Source organism: Podarcis tiliguerta (assembly GCF_965153285.1).
Source record: "Podarcis tiliguerta genome assembly, chromosome: 10".
Classification (NCBI taxonomy): domain Eukaryota; kingdom Metazoa; phylum Chordata; class Lepidosauria; order Squamata; family Lacertidae; genus Podarcis; species Podarcis tiliguerta.
Window position 1 is genome coordinate 68997704 of NC_139543.1, and position 23542 is coordinate 69021245.

The following is a 23542-nucleotide window of genomic DNA, read 5'->3' on the forward strand; positions in this document are numbered from 1 at the left end:
TTGCCCGGAGCCGGGGCGTCGGCCCCAGGAGCCGGTAGGGCTTCCAAGCGTTGCTGAAGTGCCTCAACCGCGGCACTGAGCTGCTGCACGGTGTGAGACAAGGCCTGATTCTCCTGGGCCAAAGCCACCAGTGCAGCCGCCTGTTCAGCCATGGCCTCTGGCTCTTCCCGAACGCACCCCTACAAAGGGGGAGTGCGGGAGGTGGCGGGAGCAAACTGTGCTGGTCCCGGGGGTAAGGTACCTTGGGTGTAGCAGAGTCCACACGAAGAGGGGCAAGGTCCGAGGCAGAGTGCCGGGCGGTGAACAGGAACGCTGGAACAGGAGGCTGTGCAGGGAACAGGAACACCGGATGGTCGGGGACAGGAGGCCGAGCAGGGAACAGGAGTACCGGATAGTCAGGAACAGGAGGCCGAGCAGGGATCAGGAACGCAGGAAGGTCCGAAGCCAACAACGACGTTGCTCCCGCAACCTGGGGCCGGGCTGACTGGGCTTTTATCCTCTTCTAAGGCCAGGGGCGGTCCCGGCCCCCAGGAGCCCCGCCTCCTCTGGCCTTAAGGCGAGCACTCCTCCTGGGGGCAACCAGTTCCCTTCGCCTCTCTGCTCTAAACCTCTGCAGATCAGGAGAGGCCGAAGGGTTACTGGGCCCTGGAGGAGGCTCACCTGTGGCCACTGAGTCGTCAAGCCTCTCTGGGGCCAGAAGGGCTTCACCTGGGGCCAGCTCCTGATGCACTGCCACAGGTGCAGGCTCTTCAGCATCTAGGCCTTGCCCCCGTTCAGCCGGCCCTGGAGGCGGGGACTCCTGTGCAGGCCGGGATTCCTCTGTTTCATCCTCCGAATCGGAATCCCAGGCCATCACACAAAGTTCTTAACCTGAAGCACTATTTCTGGGTTAGCGGAGTCTGTAACCTGAAGCGTATGTAACCTGAAGCATATATAACCTGAGGTACCACTGTAAAATGAAAATCAGATAGGTGGGACGTGGGGAAGCCCACCTAGAAAAATAAAGATAAGACAAGAATCTGTTGGCATTGTTTGTTTTTCTGTTTGTGTCCTTTATTTGTGTTATAAAATGAATAAAAAAATTTGAAAAAAAATTAATAGACCTGCTGGATGCAGAGGAATGGTGGGAGGAAGCAACTGAGGAAGAAGGTTCAGAGCTTGGGGGTTGGTGGTGGGGCGACGATGAGTGGTCAGAGGGAGCAGACTGAGAGGAGGAGAAGGAGGTGTCAGAAGCCGAAGAGGTAACAGGGTTTAGCGCACAGGAAGAGGCTGCGGCAGAGAAGTCCAGAATCGGAGGCAGAGGTGGAGAATGGAGAGGACTGAGGGAATCCAGAGGCAGAGATGAGGCAGGTGAAGAAGCCAGGGTGTCTCCCCCTCCTGCTGCAACCAGCTCCCCTCTTTTCTGGTCTGCCGGAACCAGAAGAGATGTGAAGAGAGAGGAGCAAAGGCAGGCATGCTGGCGTAGTCTCAAATTGCTTGGGAACAACCCAGAGGAGGAGGAGACTTAGACAACTGTTGGAAGGTGGGGAACTTCAGTCCCTACAACTGCCTCATCATCATCATCATCATCATCATTTTATTTGTAGGCCACCTTTCCATAGTGAAAACAATGCTCAAGGCAGCTTAAGGCACGACAAGATTCTGCTCTGGTCAGACCTCACCTGGAGTACTGTGTCCAGTTCTGGGCACCACAGTTCAAGAAGGACACTGACAAACTGGAACGTGTCCAGAGGAGGGCAACCAAAATGGTCAAAGGCCTGGAAAAGATGCCTTATGAGGAACGGCTAAGGGAGCTGGGCATGTTTAGCCTGGAGAAGAGGAGGTTAAGGGGTGATATGATAGCCATGTTCAAATATATAAAAGGATGTCACCTAGAGGAGGGAGAAAGGTTGTTTTCTGCTGCTCCAGAGAAGCGGACACGGAGCAATGGATCCAAACTACAAGAAAGAAGATTACTCCTAAACATTAGGAAGAACTTCCTGGCAGTAAGAGCTGTTCGACAGTGGAATTTGATGCCAAGGAGTATGGTGGAGTCTCCTTCTTTGGAGGTCTTTAAGCAGAGGCTTGACAACCATATGTCAGGAGTGCTCTGATGGTGTTTCCTGCTTGGCAGGGGGTTGGACTCGATGGCCCTTGTGGTCTCTTCCAACTCTATGATTCTATGATTCTATGATTCTAAGATTTACAGTCACACTTTGGGTTACAGCTGCTTCAGGTTGCGTTTTTTCGGGTTGCGGACTGCCGAAACCCGGAAGTACCAGAACGGGTTACTTCCGGGTTTCGGCGGTCGCACATGCGCAGATGCGCTAAATCACACTTTGTACAGGACTGAGGCATGTGGAGGATCCTCCATTCGCAGCTCTAGCCGTGAGCAGAGGATCCCGGCGCTGTCGGCAAACCGCTGTGTACAGTGTATGTGCACCGTCGCATGCATGCGCTGTATGTAGCGACACGCACATGCGCTGTACATGATGGTTTGCCGCCACGCCCCTCAAGCACCGTACAGATGGCAGTGGGATCCCTCCATTGCTGCTACAGCCGCATGTAGAGGATCCTCCGTTCGCGGCTGCAGCTGCAAGCAGAGGATCCCTGCACCGTTCATACGGCACTGGAGCGCCGGCAAACAGTGCATGTGCGGCATTTCTACGTATGGTGCATGCATCGTGTGTAGCGATGCCCCGCCCTGGGTGTCACGACGCCTTCGTTCGCCCCTGGTGTTCCGTGTTCACGATCTGCTGCTATAGTCCAACAATTGGGGGAGGCAAGCGTCTTGCTTGTGGGAGGGTTCTTGCCCCCCAGCCGCCAACCTGGGGCAAACCATAGCTGCAGCTTCCAAACCAAGGGCAGCCCTGCACAGAGAGCATTGCAGTAACCCAGTCTCATGGTAGCCAATGCCTGCATAGCATACTGTAGCTAAGCTAAGAGCAAGAAGGCAGGAAGTTCAATATGTTCCTAGCTGTAAAAGAAACAAAAAGTTTTCCCTGTCCCGACAAGACAGAAATACTGTTTTGGGGGGACAGGGGGCGGGCAGGTGAGGAGGACTCCCTGGTCCTGAATGGGGTAGCTGTGCCCCTGAAGGACCAGGTGCGCAGCCTGGGAGTCATTTTGGACTCACAGCTGTCCATGGAGGCGCAGGTCAATTCTGTGTCCAGGGCAGGTGTCTACCAGCTCAATCTGGCACTCAGGATGAGACCCTACCTGCCTGCAGACTGTCTGACCAGAGTGGTGCATGCTCTGGTTATCTCTCGCTTGGACTACTGCAATGCGCTCTACGTGGGGCTACCTTTGAAGATGACCCAGAAACTGCAATTAATCCAGAATGCGGCAGCTAGACTGGTGACTGGGGGCGGCCGCCAAGACCACATAACACCGGTCTGAAAAGACCTACATTGGCTCCTGGTACGTTTCCGAGCACAATTCAAAGTGTTGGTGCTGACATTGAAAGCCCTAAACGGCCTCAGTCCTGTATACCTGAAGGAGCGTCTCCACCCCCATCGTCCTGCCCGGACACTGAGGTCCAGCGCCGAGGGCCTTCTGGCGGTTCCCTCCCTGCGAGAAGTGAGGTTACAGGGAACCAGGCAGAGGGCCTTCTCGGTGGTGGCACCTGCCCTGTGGAACGCCCTCCCGCCAGATGTCAAGGCAATAAACAACTATTTCACTTTTAAAAGACAACTGAAGACGGCCCTGTTTAGGGAAGCTTTTAATGTCTGATGCTGTATTGTTTTTAATATTCAGTTGGAAGCTGCCCTGAGTGGCTGGGGAAACCCAGCCAGATGGGCGGGATATAAATAATAATAATAATAATAATAATAATAATAATAATAATAATATCACCACATTGGCAGTATTGGAAAACCGACACCTGTGGGTTCCCCACCATCACCAAAAGTGTGCACAGTGCAGGATCCTTCCCGGGGGGGTCGGGACATAGTAGTCATTCCTCCCCCTGTTTTCTGAGGGATGCTCTCAGAAAGGATGTGAGGATTTCTCAGCAGCCGTTTCACTCCGAACCTGACAGCAAGCAGAGGCATAAGCCAGTAGCAAACTATTGCGGCCGATTCCAGCCTTTTCCTGGCATTTTTTGAAAAAGCGCCTCTGTTGCTTTAAATGAGGAGAGGACTTCATCTTCAGGTGGAGTCAATTCTTGCTGGGTTATAAATTTGCTGGGAGCAGAGAAAGCAGCTGGTTGTTGTTTTTTGGCTGGAATCTTAGCAAGCGTATAGAACCAGTATGGTAAGCTGATGGCATTGTAGTTTCTCGTTTGGATTTGAAACTGTCGCTTGAGTGCTGTATGTATTGATTTGATCTGGGCTGTGGATCTTTCTGATAACTTTCAGTTAACTTTTCTGGAAGGGTTATTGATGAATACTTTAAGCTCATTTGGGCTGGTGTTTGCTCCTTATAAGGTAAAAGCTAGGCTGTAGCAAAAGGGAGGTTTAGAAGGAGGGGGGTCTTTTCCGCACACCCCTCCCCTTAGTTTTTCTCTGTTCGGTGGCTTAGCTGATCTTCTTGCAAAGTTGTGGGTCTCTGACAGCTGAGCTCTCTTTTCCCCCTGGATCTTTAGAGGCATAAAATGTGTTCTTCTGCCGTATAAAATCCCGCTCTCCTTTTTCCACCTCCCCTTTCCTCCTGCCCTTTCCCCTACATTATTTCACACTTCAGTTATGAGCATGGTTTAGGTGGGAGATTACTGTACTTTTGCAGATTTCTTCCCCTTATTCCCCTCCCCTGTATAAGAGGAAACTGCCATATTGCCTTTGTCTACTGTAATCCCAAGGGCTGATATGCTAAAAGAATAGAGTCGCTCCCCCTTTCCAGAAAAAGAAAAATTATATATGTTATTTGTGAATGTTTCAAAACTATAGACTCTTAGACAACCTAAAAAAAAGTTTAACTGAAACTTCTGGGAAGCTCTTCCAAAGGACTGCTGCTTGCATTTCATTTATTTATGCTAATCTTAATGGATTTTAATTAAGATAGCTGCTGGGGGGGGGGTGTGGGGAGTCCAAAAATCTAGAGTGCTTTATCCCAAAAAGGAGATCCATTGTTGGTCTTTACTCATGAGTAGGCCCAGGTCCACTGACAGGGCAGTCCTGGAAGTCTATATTGCATGAGCTGAATTTCTGAGCTGTGACTTCACTCCTTAACCCAGCAAAAATTTGGATTGAAAGACCTATTGTTCTCATGTTATCAAGTTGCCCAGTTGAGTATTTGCATGGAAGTTTAACTAGGAAAACCTGCCAGTCCAACAGGGTTGAGTTGGAATTCCTGGAGGGGAGAAAAAAAACCCTGTACAATTTTGATCTTGTATGGTCCTGGAGCAGAAATGGATTAAGCTTTTTTAAAATATTTTACTTTTTTTAAGTTGGGGGGTGGTATGCTTTAACAGTTGCACGTGGAAGCCAAGAGGCGGCTGTCTCCGGCTGAGGATATCTTCTGCAATTCCAGACTGGCTTCCTTGCTCTGTGGTTGCATAGGAAGCAGGTGCTACCACTTGGCAAACTGTTGAGAGAGAGGAAAAAGGGGAGTGGGGACCTCTCTTCTTTGCTAGCCGCAAGGAATGTCCCCTGAGTGACTCCAGCAAATTGGGACAGAAGAGCTACAATTAGAACTCCCATCACAGATAGATGGACGGGGACTGTGGCATGTTGCGGAGGGCGGCGTGAAAAGCAGCTGTCAGATCTGATGAGCTGAAGCTGGTGTGGTCATCTCGCATTTTGATCGCCTGTAGGCTTCCTGGGGCTGACCGTTGTAGGATGCGGGAGGCAGGGAGCGAAGGACTAGATGAACTCTCCTCTGATCCTTCGCGTTGTGTTCTTGACACATGACTCATAATCTCGCCGCAGTGGGAAGAACGCAGATCAGGCTGTGGCTGGCCGTAGTCATCTCACTGGGATAAAGCATTTTTTAAAAAAATTAATGCTGCTTCTGCTTTCTTTCTCCGCCCAAAAAGCACGCATGTGTCATGGTCGTGGCATCTCAAATATGCCGAACAGATTTCGCTGGGTTTTACACCTGTTATTGAGGCGCTCTTGTCTCTCGGGCCATTTCTGGGCTCTGAACCAAAGTCTTGCCACAACCCCCTCTTAAAAAAAAACAAAACCAAAAGGGAAGGCGCTATGTGGAGTCATTGAAAGTAACTGCGGGAGTTCAGGACAGCTGAATGGAAGCGGTACTGCATTTATGGTCAACCAGGATGATTGGCCTGCTTCCCTCAGTTTGGGGAGCTTCCAGGATGTTCCTAGTTCGGGGTAGGATTCCACTGCATTGCGGCCAATCCAGGTGGCGCAATTATAGTCGATCCGAGAACTCGAGCCACAAACCTGCTTTGCCAAAAGCTTGGGGTTTTTTGCAAGAAGGAAAATGTCAGGAACATGTGCTTGCTTTGATGCAACATCATCTGGCCTCCCACTGCAAACAAGCCAGAACGAATGCACACCGAATAGCCAATGTTATCCAATCTCCTTGCAAACGAATCAGGATGAATGCTCAATGTAACAGAGACATCTGTAAGTGAAGTGCCCTTAGTCTGAAAAACACAGAGCTCTTCAGCCAAATGTTTATTATCTGCTCTTCACCCTGAGATCCCAAGGGTGGGTTGTTGTTGTTGTTTAGTCGTTTAGTCGTGTCTGACTCTTCGTGACCCCATGGACCAGAGCACGCCAGGCCCTCCTGTCTTCCACTGCCCCCCACAGTTTGGTCAGACTCATGCTGGTCTCTTCAAGAACACTGTCCCGCCATCTCGTCCTCTGTCATCCCCTTCTCCTTGTGCCCTCCATCTTTCCCAACATCAGGGTCTTTTCCAGGGAGTCTTCTCTTGTGGTGTGGTGTAGTGGTTAAGAGCGGTGGACTCATAATCTGGTGAACTGGGTTCGCGTCTCCACTCCTCCACATGCAGCTGCTGGGTGTCCTTGGGCTAGTCACACTTCTTTGAAGTCTCTCAGCCTCACTCACCTCACAAAGTGTTTGTTGTGAGGGAGGAAGGGAAAGGAGAATGTTAGACACTTTGAGACTCCCTAGGGTAGTGATAAAGCGGGATATCAAATCCAAACTCTTCTTCTTCTCTTCTTATGAGGTGGCCAAAGTCTTGGAACCTCAGCTTCAGGATCTGTCCTTCTAGTGAGCACTCAGGGCTGATTTCCTTCAGAATGGCTAGGTTTGATCTTCTTGCAGTCCATGGGACTCTCAAGAGTCTCCTCCAGCACCAGAATTCAAAAGCATCCATTCTTCGGTGATCAGCCTTCTTTATGGTTCAGCTCTCACTTCCATACATCACTACTGGGAAAACCATAGCTTTAACTATACAGACCTTTGTTGGCAAGGTGATGTCTCTGCTTTTCTAGATGCTGTCTAGGGTGGGTTACAACAATTTACAATTACAACCCAGTGTGGGTTACAACAATTTAAAATACACCTTTTAACAATGATTTAAAGCAAATGGTTAATGTTGCTGGCTATGAAATGACCTGGACCCTGCGATCCCCTGAGGCCCTTCTTTGTGTGGCTCCTCTTTGAGGCGTTTGGAGGGTGCCAGCACGAGAACAGGGCCTTTTCAACGGTGGCTCCCTGGTTGTGGAATGCTCTCCCCAGCCAGGCTTGCCTGGCGCCTTCCTTAAATATCTTTAGGCACCAGGCAAAAATGTTTCTCTATAACAGCTGTTTTCAGCCTGTGGGTCCCCAGATGCTGTTGGACTACAACTCCCATCATCCTTGAGCTCTGGCCTTGCTAGCTAGGGGTGATGGGAGGTGTAGTTCAACAACATCTGGGGACTCACAGGTTGAGAAAGGCTGCTCTGTAACTAAGCTTTTTGGTTGATTAACATTCTATGGCATCCATCTGTATCGGGAGACAATACAGTGCACCTCTGGGGGCTGAAATCAAGATGTAGGAAGGTTGCAGCACCTGCTGAGGCTGCGGAGACGGATGTGGGAGAGATTACTGGTTTGTTTTATTACATATTTCATGTCCTCATTTTGTATTTTTCAGTTGTGAGCCACCCTATGATGTTTAGATGAAGGGCGCTATATAGATTTAATAAATACCGTACTTTTCTGTGTATAAGACTATGGTTTTTTTCTGTAAAAAATTAATGCTAAAAAATGGGGGTCATCTTATGCACAGGTAGTGCATAGGGTAGACGTTTGATTGGTTGCTGCAGAGGCTGTCAGCGGCTATTGTGCGCGTTACAGTGGTGCCTCGCAAGACGAAATTAATTCGTTCTGCGAGTTTTTTCGTCTTGTGAATTTTTCGTCTTGCGAAGCATGGTTTCCCATAGGAAATGCATTGACGGTTTCCCATAGGAATGCATTGACGGTTTTAAGAAAAAGGCGCAAGACGTTTTCGTCTTGCGAAGCAAGCCCATAGGGAAATTTGTCTTGCGAAGCAACTCAAAAAACGAAAAACTCGTTCGTCTTGCGAGTTTTTCATCTTGCGAGGCATTCGTCTTGCGAGGTACCACTGTATTGGTTGCCATGTCAATGGGTGGTGTTGACTGGCTGACGCTTCGGCAGTTGGGCGTGCGATTGGCAGCTTCTGCCGGCGATGGGACAGACGGGAGGCGGATTTAGCGACGTGTGCGGGTGAGCAGTTTTTGGCAATCCCCCCTGAAATCCACCTTGGGTAATTTCCCCTAAAAAGCTCAACAACTCTGTGGCATCTTCCCCCATTTTCTTAAATTTGAGTCCCCAAAATAGGGGTCGTCTTATACATGGGGGCGTCTTATAGACGGGAAAGTACGGTAATAATATTTGAATTTTGCTCAGCAACACCTGATTCCACACATGTGTGTGCATGTGTTTCTGTCTGTGTCTCTGGCAATCTTCTCTCCTCCTTCTCTGGATTATGTTGTCTTCTGGATGCATTAGTCCTCCTCACCATCACCACAAAATACAACTCATCTTTGGCCTTCTGCCCCAGACTCCTGCCTCCTCCTTTTTTAGACTCTCTGATTTGAGCAGCGCAGGCAACAGTAGTTAAGTTTCTGCCAGGGAGGGGGGATAAATTTGATTCCATTCACATTTAAAGGCAGGCTTGCTGAATCAGCATTCATAGAATCATAGAATCATAGAGTTGGAAGAGACCACAAGGGCCATCGAGCCCAACCCCCTGCCAAGCAGGAAACACCATCAGAGCACTCCTGACATATGGTTGTCAAGCCTCTGCTTAAAGACCTCCAAAGAAGGAGACTCCACCACACTCCTTGGCAGCAAATTCCACTGTCAAACAGCTCTTACTGTCAGGAAGTTCTTCCTAACGTTTAGGTGGAATCTTCTTTCTTGTAGTTTGGATCCATTGCTCCGTGTCCGCTTATCTGGAGCAGCAGAAAACAACCTTTCTCCCTCCTCTATGTGACATCCTTTTATATATTTGAACATGGCTATCATATCACCCCTTAACCTCCTCTTCTCCAGGCTAAACATGCCCAGCTCCCTTAGCCGTTCCTCATAAAGCATCGTTTCCAGGCCTTTGACCATTTTGGTTGCCCTCCTCTGGACACGTTCCAGTTTGTCAGTGTCCTTCTTGAACTGTGGTCCCCAGAACTGGACACAGTACTCCAGGTGAGGTCTGACCAGAGCAGAATACAACCTAGCAGTTCGAAAGCACGTCAAAGTGCTTTGATTCACTTTGCAAAAATGCGAATAGTAGGCAAAATTGCATCGAAAAATGTGTATAGTAGGAGAAAGTCACATGAAATGCTGACAAATTATCCCGAAGACTTAAAAAAAAAAAAAATTCACAAACTGGTGTAGAAATGAGGATCGGGAAAAATGAAAAGCCAAAGTAGCGAAGCACATTTTCCCATCCCTCTCTCTCCTGGCTGCCCTGTCCCTCTGTGACATCACAGAAGCTCATCCAATCCAGGCTGGAGGCTCCAGCCACAAAGAGTCTCTGGCATAGCACACTGCAGCATGGATTTTTATTGCAGTTAAGGTCTATTATTGATCGCTGGCCACAAAAGATAAGGATGGAATCTCTTTAGGAATAATGGGGTTGTTTAAAACACGTGGCTATCATAAGACCAAGGGTTTATCAGCCGAGCTGGGGGGGGGGGAATCACATCTGGCAACCAATGTGCCCCTTTGGTTTCAGATAGGACACAGGTAAAGGTACCCCTGCCCGTTCAGGCCAGTCTTGCCAGACTTTAGGGTTGTGCGCCCATCTCACTCTATAGGCCGGGGGCCAGCGCTGTCCGCAGACACTTCCAGGTCACGTGGCCAGCGTGACAAGCTGCATCTGGCGAGCCAGCGCAGCACAGGGAACGCCGTTTACCTTCCTGCTGGTAAGCGGTCCCTATTTATCTACTTGCACCCAGGGGTGCTTTCGAACTGCTAGGTTGGCAGGCGCTGGGACCGAACAATGGGAGCGCACCCCGCCGCGGGGATTTGAACCGCCGACCATGCGATCGGCAAGTCCTAGGCACTGAGGTTTTACCCACAGCGCCACCCGCGTCCCAGGACACAGGTAGACGAGTCTAAAAAGCCTGAGATACAAATTTTCATGGCCCTCTAGCGACTATGGTGGCTCATTTACCAGGATGAATGTATTTAGCATTAACAATGGAAGTTTGCACCCTCGTTCTGACCAAACGAAGCCTCCTGGTGTATCTTTTGCTCTAGGATACACCTGAATACAGTGGTACCTCAGGTTACATACGCTTCAGGTTGCAGACTCCGCTAACCCAGAAATATTACCTCGGGTTAAGTACTTTGCTTCAGGATGAGAACAGAAACCGTGCTCCGGTGGCGCGGCAGCAGCAGGAGGCCCCGTTAGCTAAAGTGGTGCTTCAGGTTAAGAACAGTTTCAGTTAAGTATGGACCTCTGGAATGAATTAAGTACCGTATTTTTCGCTCTATAACACGCACCCGACCATAACACGCACATAGTTTTTAGAGGAGGAAAATCCGTAGGCATGCCACCCGTAGGCATTCCCTCCATAACACGCACAGACATTTCCCCTTACTTTTTAGGAGGAAAAAAGTGAGTGTTGTGGTGCAAAAAATACGGTACTTAACCTGAGGTACCACTGTATAAGGACGTGGGTGGCACTGTGGTCTAAACCACTGAGCCTCGGAAGGTTGGCGGTTCGAATCCCCGCGACGGGGTGAGCTCCCGTTGCTCAGTCCCTGCTCCTGCCAACCTAGCAGTTCGAAAGCACGTCAAAGTGCAAGTAAATAGGTACCACTCTGGCGGGAAGGTAAATGGTGTTTCCGTGCGCTGCTCTGGTTCGCCAGAAGCGGCTTAGTCATGCTGGCTACAGGCTTCCCCTTGTGACACCTGGGGGATGAGAAGGGGATGCTGGGCTAGATCTATTCAGCCTGATCCAGCAACTAGCCCCTTCTGGTCTATTTACGTTTCCAAGTACAATTCAAAGTGTTGGTGCTGACCTTTAAAGCCCTAAACGGCCTCGGTCCAGTATACCTGAAGGAGCGTCTCCACCTCCATTGTTCTGCCCGGACACTGAGGTCCAGCTCTGAGGGCCTTCTGGTGGTTCCCTCACTGCGAGAAGCCAAGTTACAGGGAACCAGGCAGAGGGCCTTCTCGGTGGTGGCACCTGCCCTGTGGAATGCCCTCCCACCAGATGTCAAAGAGAACAACAACTATCAGACTTTTAGAAGACATCTGAAGGCAGCCCTGTTTAGTGAAGCTTTTAATGTTTAATAGACTATTGTATTTTAATATTTTGTTGAAAGCCGCCCAGAGTGGCTGGGGAATAAATAATAAATTATTATTATTATTATTATTATTATTCTTGCTGGTGAAGCGTGTTAAAGCATCTTTCTCTCTGTCCCCTTCCATTCCAGAGGGAGTGCCTGTCGATCCACATTGGCCAAGCTGGAGTTCAAATGGGCAATGCCTGCTGGGAGCTCTACTGCCTGGAACATGGGATTCAGACAGACGGCACCATCGCCGGGAACCAGGCAGCTCCCAAAATCCTGCCAGAGACAGAGCAGGTGGACGCTTCTTTCGAGACGTTCTTCTGCGAGACTGCGTCAGGGAAGCACGTGCCCAGGGCAGTCTTCATTGACTTGGAACCGACTGTCATAGGTAATATCATCTGCAGAGATCCATTGGGATGAAAACGACCTCTGGGACGATGTCCAGTAGTGAGTGCTAGGCGCAAGATACAAGAGAGCTGCGTTAAGGCTCACCCAAACTTCTTTGTTTCCAGGAACAGGTCTGGGCTTTCAAGCACTGCGTCCAAGCACTCCCTGGGAATACAGACTCTTTAGCAGCAAATGGAGCAAACAGCAATCCAAATTGCTGTTTCTTCCACTTCAGCATTAAAGAGCGGGTTTTCAGGCACGAGTGTTTTCCAGTTCTACCAATACATGCAGGGGCTAGATCCAGGAACCTTTTGCATGGGAAGTACTGTGTTTTTCGCTCTATAGGATGCACCGGACCATAGGAGGGGGAGAACAGGGGGGAAAAAATTCTCCCCCTCTCTGCTCAGCGCCCCTTCAGCGAAGCGGCAGGAGAAACGGAGCCCCTTCTATTTCTCCTCCCGCTTCACTGAAGGGGCGCTGTGCAGAGAGGGAAAACTGTGCAGCGCCTCTCCAGCGAAGCGAAGCCTTGAGAGCAAGAGGGATCGGTGTGCACCAACCCCTCTCGCTCTCCAGGCTTCAGGCGGCCATCCGCAAGCCTTCGGAGTGTGGCGGGAACTCCTGCTGCGCTCCGAAGGCTTGCAGATAGCTGCCTGAAGCCCCCGGAGCGCAGCGGGAGTTCCCTGCGCTCCGGGGGCTTTAGACGGCTTCAGCGAAAGCAACGCGAAGCCTCCGGAGAGCGGGGGGAGCTCTTCCTCTGCGCTTCGGAGGCATCGCGTTGCTATCGCTGAAGCCAAGGAGCCTGCATTCGCTCCATAGGATGCACACACATTTCCCCATCATTTTTGGAGGGGGAAAACTGTGTCCTATAGAGCGAAAAATACGGTATGTACAGTGCCACTAGGCTGCTAGTCATACCTCATGTTACGTTTGTTTCAGGTTGCGCATTTTCAGGTTGCATCCTGCGGCGACTTGGAAGTACCGGAAAGGGTTACTTCCGGGATTCGCCGCTCGCGCATGCGCAGGCGTGCAAAATGGCATCACGCGCATGCGCAGAAGTGGCGAATCGCGACCCGTGCACGCACAGACGCAGGTTGCGTTCTTTTCAGGTTGCGAACAGGCCTCCAGAACAGATCCTGTTCGCAACCAGAGGTACCGCAGTACCGTCCTTGCCACTTTTGCTGGCAAGGCTGCTGTGCCTTTGAAATCTGTATTATTGGAGGGAATGTAAGTTGTCCAGCTATTTTCATGTTTGGAGACTTCAAGTACAGTTGTGCCTTGGATCCTGAACGCCTTGGTACTAGGATGTTTTGGCTCCCGAACATCGTGAACCCGGAAGTGAGTGTTCCAGTTTGCATACGTTCTTTGGAACCTGAACAGTGGCGTAGCGTGGGTTGTCAGCACCCGGGGCAAGGCAAGTAATTTGCGCCCCCTAACCCGGGGAAAGGCAAGTAATTTGTGCCCCCCCCTGCTGCACTGTCCCTCCCCCAGATAGTCCCTCGCTCTCTCTCCGCACCGCACCGCACACCTGGCACCCTCCCCTCCACAGTGGGTGGCGACCCGGCGGCTCGGATCGGATTCGCACAGCCAGCACTGCAGTGAGAGAGAGTGAGTGAGCCAGGTAGGGGCAGAGAGCTGCGAGTGCGAGCGCGCCCCCCCCCCCGATGTTGCACCCGGTGCGGCCGGCCCCCCCTGCACCCCCACGCTACGCCACTGAACCTGAATGTCCGATGGGGACAATCCACGGCTTCCAATTGGCTGCGGGAGCTTCTTGAGGCAATCAGAAGCTGCGCTTTGGTTTCCGAACGTTTAGGAAGTTGAATGGACTTCTGGAACAGATTCCATTTGACTTCTGAGGTACGACTGTAAACTACTTTCCTTGCATTGTGTGCTCTTGCTATGATTTGACAAAGTTGCAGCATATGATTAAATAAGGCAGGGCCGTAGCTACGGGGAGACTACTTGAGTTTTTTGCCCTGGGGGGAAGCCTCCAGAGGGGTGCTATTGAGGCTCCAAGCTTCTGTGTGTGTACTCCAATGTGTGTGAGGGGTGGTGAGTGCCAAACTGGGTCTTTGACCCGGGTGAAGTAAAGTCTAGGTTTGCCCCTGAAATGATGGGTTACAATTCCGGGGGTGAGTCTAATGTACAGTGGTACCTCTGGATACGAACGGCAGCTCCGTTTGCATCCTGAAGTAAACGTAAGGTGAGACTGCGCGGGTCGCGTTCGCTGCTTGCACGCATGCACGTGACATCATTTTTGAGCGACTGCGCATGTGCAAGCGGCGAAACCCGGAAGTAACGCACTCTGTTACTTCCGGGTCGCCGCGGAGCACAACCCAAAAATACTTAACTTGAAGCTACCGTATTTTTCTCTCTATAAGACGCACCAGACCACAAGACGCACCTAGTTTTTGGAGGAGGAGAACAAGAAAAGAAATATTCTGAATCTCAGAAGCCAGAACAGCAAGAGGGATTGCTACGCAGTGAAAGCAGCGATCCCTCTTGCTGTGTTCTGGCTTCTGGGATAGCTGCGCAACCTGAATTCGCTCCATAAGACGCACACACATTTCCCCTTACTTTTTAGGAGGGAAAAAGTGAGTCTTATAGAGCAAAAAATACAGTACTTCAACCCGAGTTATGACTGTAGAAGCAAACAACATCACTTCCTTTGGATTTTCGTGAAAGTAGGCAAACAGTTAGAGGCAAGACAAACATGGCGCCCTGCCATGTTGAGGACTCAAACTCCCAACAACTCCACCCAACAGGGCCAATGGCAAGGGAGGGTACTCCATATTAGAGTAACAAAGGGCATTTTCCTATTTATTGTGGCTGTGGACTCCCTCTTATCCATGGGTCGGCAAACTAAGGCCCAGGGGCCGCATCCGGCCCAATTGCCTTCTGGATCCAGCCCACGGATGGTCTGGGAATAGACACATGGATCGACGTGGGGATTCTGATCATTTGGGCTGCACCATCCCCCCCCAACACCGCTGTGGCACCTCCTCCCTCACTCCCTCCCTCCTCCTGGCTTCTCCCTGCCCTGCCTAGAGGAGGGAGGGGCCTGGGCTTTGTTGAGCCACGATTGGCTGAGCGCCATTTTAAGCAGCCCCTCTCCGGAGCCAGCACTTTCGCGCCGCTCATCGTCCCTCCGCCACCGCTCCCAGCCCCTGCCACTCGCAAGGCACAGGAGCTGTGGTTGGCTGAGCGCCATTTAAAGCAGAGCAGCCCCTCTCTGGAGCCAGCCCTTTCGTGCCGCAATGCGCTCTCTGTGGGGCTACCTTTGAAGGTGACCCGGAAACTGCAATTAATCCAGAATGTGGCAGCTAGACTGGTGACTGGGAGCGGCCGGCGGGACCACATAACACCGGTCATGAGACATCTGCATTGGCTCCCAGTGCGTTTCCGAGCACAATTCAAAGTGTTGGTGCAGACCTTGAAAGCCCTAAACGGCCTCAGCCCAGTATACCTGAAGGAGCATCTCCACCCCCATCGTTCTGCCTGGACACTGAGATCCAGCGCCGAGGGCCTTCTGGTGGTTTCCTCATTGCGAGAAAAGAGGTTGCAGGGAACCAGACAGAGGGCCTTCTCGGTGGTGGCACCTGCCCTGTAGAACACCCTCTCTTCAAGTGTGAAGGAAATAAGCAGCTATCCTATCTTTAAAAGACTTCTGAAGGCAGCCCTGTTTAGGGAAGTTTTTAATATTTAATGCTGTATTGTTTTTAACACTCGATTGGGAGCCGCCCAGAGTGGCTGGGGAAACTCAGCCAGATGGGCGGGGTATAAATAAAACATTATTATTATTGTTATTATCATCATCATCATCCCATCGCCGCCATCGCCAGCCCCTACCGCTCGCAAGGCACAGGTAAGCAGCCACCGGGGCTCGTTTGGTGCTGTGGAGAACGGAGGGGACAGTCGGGGGGGGGGGATTTCCCTCCTGATACGGAAGAGGGGGGGCATGTCTTCTTCACCTCCTTCTTCGCTACAATATATCCATTTATTTCCAATTGTCAATGTCAAAGGGACTAAAATCTATAAAATTCATAGAACATCAATGTGCCAATTTGCTCAATTTCTCTAGGACTCCATGACACCTCCCCTGTCCTCCATAATCCCTCAGGCAAGGTGTCAAGACCCTAATCCTGTCAAATCACTCTGTCAAGCCTTCCCACGGGCAATGCCAGGTGGCAGACCATGCATACATGGACCATTGTCTTCTCATCACCGGTACTCAGGATGTGCTTATCTGCGCATATCTCCAGCTCTGCATATTCCCCCCTCCCCCCTCCATATGTTAATCCTGTGTAACCCAACCTCTTCTTAATGTATTCATGATGTAACTTGGATGTATTTTGCACTGTATTCTGGGACATGGAGGGAAGTTTCAAAAGTTCATGTCACCCCTTTCTCGCGGTTCAATCTCGCCTTGAACCTTATTGCGCAATAAACATGGATCTTCTGCAGCTTGCTCCTGTCTCCGGCTGAACTCATTTTCCTCCGCAGGGACCAGCGGACTTAGTCCGACGAGCTGGGTAGCAGACCAGCCTCGCACCCAGATTTTACTGTAACACCCCCCAACTTAGTCTGGCCCCCCACAAGGTCTGAGGGACAGTGGACCGGCCCCCTGTGGAAAAAGTTTACTGACCCCTGCTTTTATCTCTCTCGTTACAGATGAAATCCGCACAGGGCCTTATCACTCCCTCTTCCATCCCGAACAACTGATCAGCGGCAAAGAAGATGCAGCCAACAACTACGCCCGAGGCCACTACACCATCGGGAAGGAGATCATTGACACAGTCCTCGGCAGGATTCGCAAAATGGTTAAGTCCCCCCCCCCCCACATGCCAACGTCTACACCACAGGATGGAATAAAAGCTTAATTAAATCTAGATCTAGATTGGGGGGGCAACTCCCATCTCTTGCGGGGGCCCAATTAGTGCCAGCACCGTCCGTTAAGAGTTTGGGTGTAATCTTCGATACCTCCCTCTCTATGGAGGCGCAGATTGCAGCTACAACAAAGGCGGCATTTTTTCATCTCCGCCAAGCTAAGCAGTTGGCTCCTTACCTCTCTCGCCCTGACCTAGCCACTGTGATCCACACGACGGTCACCTCCAGGCTGGATTATTGTAACTCGCTCTACGTGGGGCTGCCCTTGAGACTGACCCAGAAACTCCAGCGGGTGCAGAATGCCGCGGCAAGACTCCTTATGGGGTCTTCGCTGCGAGATCACATTCACCCGGTGCTATAAAAGCTGCACTGGCTCCCGGTGGAGTACAGGATCAGGTTTAAGGTGCTGGTTTTAACCTTTAAAGCCCTATACAGCCTAGGACCCTCGTACCTACGGGACCGCCTCTCCTGGTATGCCCCACAGAGGAACCTACGGTCTTCAAATAAAAACATCCTGAAGGTCCCAGGCCACAGAGAGGTTAGGCTGGCCTCAACTAGAGCCAGGGCTTTTTCGGCTGCAGCCCCAATCTGGTGGAACACTCTGTCCCAAGAGACTAGGGCCCTGCGGGACGTGACATCTTTCCACAGGGCCTGCAAGACAGAGCTGTTCCACCAGGCCTTTGGTCAGGGCGCAGCCTTACTCCCTCCTCTGGCAACCTGCACAGAATTTTGCTTAACGGTTGCCATTAATTTGATTTTAAATAATTTTTATAATGAAATGTTTTTAGAATGTTGGATTATTTGATTGTTGGATTATTTGATTGTTGTTAGCCGCCCTGAGCCCGGCTTCGGCTGGGGAGGGCGGGATATAAATAATTTTATTATTATTATTATTTATTATTATTATTAATTCACAAATGTTCATAGCCAGGCTGGAGCCAAACACAGGAAACTGCCTTAATAAAAAGTCAGGCCATCTTGTCCACCCATCCCAGAGTTGTCTACTTTTTTTGGCTGGCACGGCGCCTTGCTCAGAGGTCCTTCCCATCACCTGCTCTCTTAACTGGAGGCACATGGGATGGGTTTTGGTGCACAGTGTTGTGAACTGGTCTGGTGGGGAAAGTGGCGAGGCTGGTTCAAACATGCTGGAGCACAGGCAGCTCCGAGTGAGCAGATAGGGGCCTTTTGCTTGATATTTTTACCCCCTCCCATTGCAAGACTCTCCCGATCTGATGTTTTGAGAAAGGAGGGGGAAGAAACGGCTCTTCTCTTCTTCCACTCCTGCCTGACCCTGAGTGTGGAGAGAGTCTTATCTATGTAGCTGAGTGGGAACTGTAACACTCATGCAAGCCAGTACAGTGGTACCTCGGGTTAAGTACTTAATTCGTTCCGGAGGTCCGTTCTTAACCTGAAACTGTTCTTAACCTGAAGCACCACTTTAGCTAATGGGGCCTCCCGCTGCCGCCGGAGCATGATTTCTGTCCTTAGCCTGAAACAAAATTCTTAACCTGGAGCACTATTTCTGGGTTAGCAGAGTCTGTAACCTGAAGTGTATGTAACCCGAGGTACCACTGTAGTTCTTTAGTTTGTAGTAAAAAGGTAAAGGTACCCCTGCCCATACGGGCCAGTCTTGACAGACTCTAGGGTTGTGCGCCCATCTCACTCAAAGAGGCCGGGGGCCAGCGCTGTCCGGAGACGCTTCTGGGTCACGTGGCCAGCGTGACATCGCTGCTCTGGCGAGCCAGAGCCGCACACGGAAACGCCGTATACCTTCCCGCTAGTAAGCGGTCCCTATTTATCTACTTGCACCCGGGAGTGCTTTTGAACTGCTAGGTTGGCAGGCGCTGGGACCGAACGACGGGAGCGCACCCCGCCGCGGGGATTTGAACTGCCGACCTTTTGATCGGCAAGCCCTAGGCGCTGAGGCTTTTACCCACGGCGCCACCCGCGTCCCTTAGTTTGTAGTAGCTATTAGAAATAAAAGGAGTTAGGCTTCACAGCTAGCTTCTGCGTTATTTATACTCCGCTGAGTCTGGTGCTCGCAATGCACAGTTGTGGGTCCAGTGTACTGGGACCTGTTTTTGGAAGGTCTCTGAAAGTGCTCCAGTCGCCCAGCCCAGTCGGGGCAGAACCAGTGATTGAGCCCAGTCGCTGACATCGGTTGAAAGGCATACAGTGCAGTGGCGTAGCGTGGGTTGTCAGCACCCGGGGCAAGGCAAGTAATTTGCGCCCCCTAACCCGTGGATTTGCGCCCCCTAACCCTAACCCCCAGATGTTGCGCCTGGTGCGGCCGGCCCCCCTGCACCCCCCACGCTACGCCACTGATACAGTGGTACCTCGGGTTAAGAACTCAATTCGTTCCGGAGGTCCGTTCTTAACCTGAAACTGTTCTTAACCTGAAGCACCACTTTAGCTAATGGGGCCTCCCACTGCCGCCGCGCGATTTCTGTTCTCATCCTGAAGCAAAGTTCTTAACCTGAGGTACTATTTCTGGGTTAGCGGAGTCTGTAACCTGAAGTGTCTGTAACTTGAAGCGTCTGTAACCCGAAGTACCACTGTACTGACACTTTTATGCCTCTGTATCCAGGCTCCTCCCCCTTGAGAGAGCTTCAGAGCCTTAAAGGTGGTGGCCACTCCTCCAGCCTCCCTCCTAGTGTGCTGCTGGATGGGTGCTGAGTGGTGCAAGGCATCCGGGCTCTGGTCCAAGAAGCCTTGGTGGTCTGGGACGTTCCACTGGAAGTTCTTTTTTAAAAAAATATTTTTTAATGATTTTTACAAATAATTTCCAAAAATCATATAACATACTTTCTTATCTTATACAATGTTTTGGACTTCCATCAACCGCATCTGAAGATTTTCCAGTCTTTATCACTTAATCTGCATTTCATTATTTTCAGTATTACAGTGGTGCCTCGCAAGACGAAATTAATTCGTTCTGCGAGTTTTTTCGTCTTGTGAATTTTTCATCTTGTGAAGCACGGTTTCCCATAGGAAATGCATTGACGGTTTCCCATAGGAATGCACTGACGGTTTTAAGAAAAAGGCGCAAGACGTTTTCGTCTTGCGAAGCAAGCCCATAGGGAAATTCGCCTTGCGAAGCAACTCAAAAAACAAAAAACTATTTCGTCTTGCGAGTTTTTCGTCTTGCAAGGCATTCGTCTTGCGAGGTACCACTGTACATTTAATACTCCTTCACTAATAATTCTTATCATAGTTTTCTCTGCAATGTTTCGCATAGTCCTCCTTACAAAACTTCTTGCAAGCCTACTAGCGTAATCTGTTGATTACAATTGCTTCTCAAACAGTTCATATATTTAATCCAGTCCTCTTAGAGATTCTCTGAGATTCTCAATCTCTGATCCCGCAGGTTTCGAATCCTTCCTGTCACCTTATCCAATTCTGCACAGTCCATTAATTTTGTCTGCTATTCTTTCGTCGGTAGTTCTTCTTGTTTCCGTTCTGTGCCAACAATACTCTTGCTGCTGTTGTTGCATATAAAAACAGTTTATTGTCCTGTCTATTAATGTCCTCACTTACAATGCCAAGTAAAAATGCTTCTGGGGTTTTTTTTTTTAAAATAAATGTATATTTCAACATCTTTTTCATCTCATTATATATCATTTCCACTGGAAGTTCTTGTCCAGCTGCCTCACGTGTGATGGCCACCCTATCTTCAGCAGTCAGCTCTGGGTCCTGACCCCAGACCCTGCTCCACATCTTGTGCCCTGCAGCCTCTGACTCTGTGTCCAGGTCTGCTTTGCATTGCACCACTCTGGGCTCCTTCTAACATCCAGAAGATCAGTGATTATGTACCTAGAGGTGTTTCTAACATCTCATAGAATCATAGAATCATAGAGTTGGAAGAGACCACAAGGGCCATCGAGTCCAACCCCCTGCCAAGCAGGAAACACCATCAGAGCACTCCTGACATATGGTTGTCAAGCCTCTGCTTAAAGACCTCCAAAGAAGGAGACTCCACCACACTCCTTGGCAGCAAATTCCACTGTCGAACAGCTCTTACTGTCAGGAAGTTCTTCCTAATGTTTAGGTGGAATCTTCTTTCTTGTAGTTTGGATCCATTGCTCCGTGTCCGCTTCTCTGGAGCAGCAGAAAACAACCTTTCTCCCTCCTCTATGTGACATCCTTTGATATATTTGAACATGGCTATCATATCACCCCTTAACCTCCTCTTCTCCAGGCTAAACATGCCCAGCTCCCTTAGCCGTTCCTCATAAGGCATCGTTTCCAGGCCTTTGACCATTTTGGTTGCCCTCCTCTGGACACGTTCCAGTTTGTCAGTGTCCTCCTTGAACTGTGGTGCCCAGAACTGGACACAGTACTCCAGGTGAGGTCTGACCAGAGCAGAATACAGTGGCACTATTACTTCCCTTGATCTAGATGCTATACTCCTATTGATGCAGCCCAGAATTGCATTGGCTTTTTTAGCTGCCGCGTCACACTGTTGGCTCATGTCAAGTTTGTGGTCAACCAAGACTCCTAGATCCTTTTCACATGTACTGCTCTCAAGCCAGGTGTCACCATCTCAAATGGTTTGCTTTTAGGAGTAATGGTTAAATGGAGCTCTGACTTAGAAGAGGTACTCCTTGACTCTTGGGATCACTGAGTGTTTTCTCTCAAATCCCCTACTGCTTTAAGGTGGGCTACGTTCAGGTGCCACAAACCCAGTCCTTCAAACCACGGTTTGGCAACTTGGGAGTGTGCCGTGGGTTTCCTCCACTTCCTGGTTTTCTCCCATCACAGTTTGCTGTGATACCCCAATTGGGCAAACCATGGTTAGCACCTAAACCTGGTCCCACTTTGTGCATATGTACACTATCACATAGCTGTTGAGGAACGTTCTTACTAATCGAGCTGTTATATTGCCAACAGCCGTCTCTAATAACCAAATTTCTCTTCCTGATGCAGGCTGACCAATGCAGCGGCCTCCAAGGTTTCTTGGTCTTCCACAGCTTCGGCGGAGGAACAGGGTCGGGCTTCACTTCGCTTCTGATGGAGCGACTCTCGGTGGAGTACAGCAAGAAGTCCAAACTGGAGTTCTCCGTGTATCCTGCCCCACAGGTCTCCACGGCCGTCGTGGAGCCCTACAACTCTATCCTGACCACCCACACCACCCTGGAGCACTCCGACTGCTCGTTCATGGTGGACAATGAAGCCATCTATGACATCTGCAACCGCAACCTTGACATCGAGCGCCCCACCTACACCAACCTCAACAGGTTGATCGGGCAGATCGTCTCGTCCGTGACGGCCTCCTTGAGGTTCAACGGCGCCTTGAACGTCGACCTGATAGAATTCCAGACCAACCTGGTGCCCTATCCCAGGATCCACTTCCCGTTGACTACCTACGCCCCCATCATCTCGGCCGAGAAGGCCTACCACGAGCAGCTCTCCGTGCCAGAGATCACCAACGCCTGCTTCGAGTTCTCCAACCAGATGGTGAAGTGTGACCCGCGCCGGGGCAAATACATGGCTTGCTGCCTGCTGTACCGGGGGGACGTGGTGCCCAAGGATGTCAACGCGGCCATCGCGGCCATCAAGACCAGGCGGTCCATCCAGTTTGTGGACTGGTGTCCCACCGGCTTCAAGGTGGGCATCAACTACCAGCCGCCCACGGTGGTGCCCGGGGGGGACCTGGCAAAGGTGCAGCGGGCTGTCTGTATGCTGAGCAACACCACCGCCATCGCGGAGGCCTGGGCCCGGCTGGACCACAAGTTTGACCTGATGTACGCCAAGAGGGCCTTTGTCCACTGGTACGTTGGGGAGGGCATGGAGGAGGGGGAGTTCTCTGAAGCCCGGGAGGACCTGGCTGCCCTGGAGAAGGATTACGAGGAAGTTGGGAGGGATTCTGCGGACGGGGAGGAAGAGGATGCTGAGGAAGAATATTAAACCCAAGGCCATGCGTCCGTATGGGCCAATCCTGCATGCAACTGGGCTAAGATGGGGAGGTGAACCAAACCTCTTGACTCTTTCTTTAAAAATAAAAAAAAACCAACACCCCATAATAAACATTACTGTATCTCTTACAAGACTTGTGTAGCGTAAGGACTCTTTAACACATTGTACTTTGTTTAGAAGGCACTTCCTTGTAGCTTTTTGAATCTTTACTTCCTATCTTAGAATTATGTGGAATTAACTCTTCTGAGTGCGGATCTTCGGGGGGGGGCGGGTGCAGGAGAGGCTTGGCTGTCCTGTATCACTTCTGCGCACTCGAGAATGGGTAAAGGGGGGGGGAGTACCCTTTATTATTAGAAGACGCTGTGATCTGCTTCTTTGTACTTTAATAATAAAAAAGTGGAACAACTCTAGTATGGGAGCTTCCTTTCCGGTGCAAATAATAATAATCATAATAATAATTTTTATTTATACCCCGCCCTCCCCAGCCAAGGCCTGGCTCAGGGTGGCTAACAAGCAATAATAAAAACAAGTTGAATGAATACAACTTAAAATACAACATTAAAATAGTGAAACAGTAAAATATTAAAATGCAGCCTCATCACAGGAGGAAAAAGGAAAAAGAAAGAGAGGGAGGGAGGGAATCAAATTGGCTCCAAGCCAAAGGCCAGGCGGACCAACTCTGTCTTACAGGCCCTGC

General features: G+C 50.4%; 1 protein-coding gene across 1 annotated transcript; it reads left to right on the forward strand.

Annotated features, from left to right (window-relative positions):
* Positions 1–4007: 4007 nt before the first annotated feature.
* On the forward strand, positions 4008–23255 carry LOC310659131 (tubulin alpha-1A chain-like). The gene is made up of 4 exons (XM_083402274.1): positions 4008–4233; positions 11803–12046; positions 16714–16862; positions 21856–23255. Exons 1-4 carry the CDS (start codon positions 4231–4233, stop codon positions 22834–22836), a joined length of 1377 nt encoding a protein of 458 aa, XP_083258400.1. The 5' UTR covers positions 4008–4230; the 3' UTR covers positions 22837–23255.
* The last annotated feature ends 287 nt before the right edge of the window (positions 23256–23542 follow it).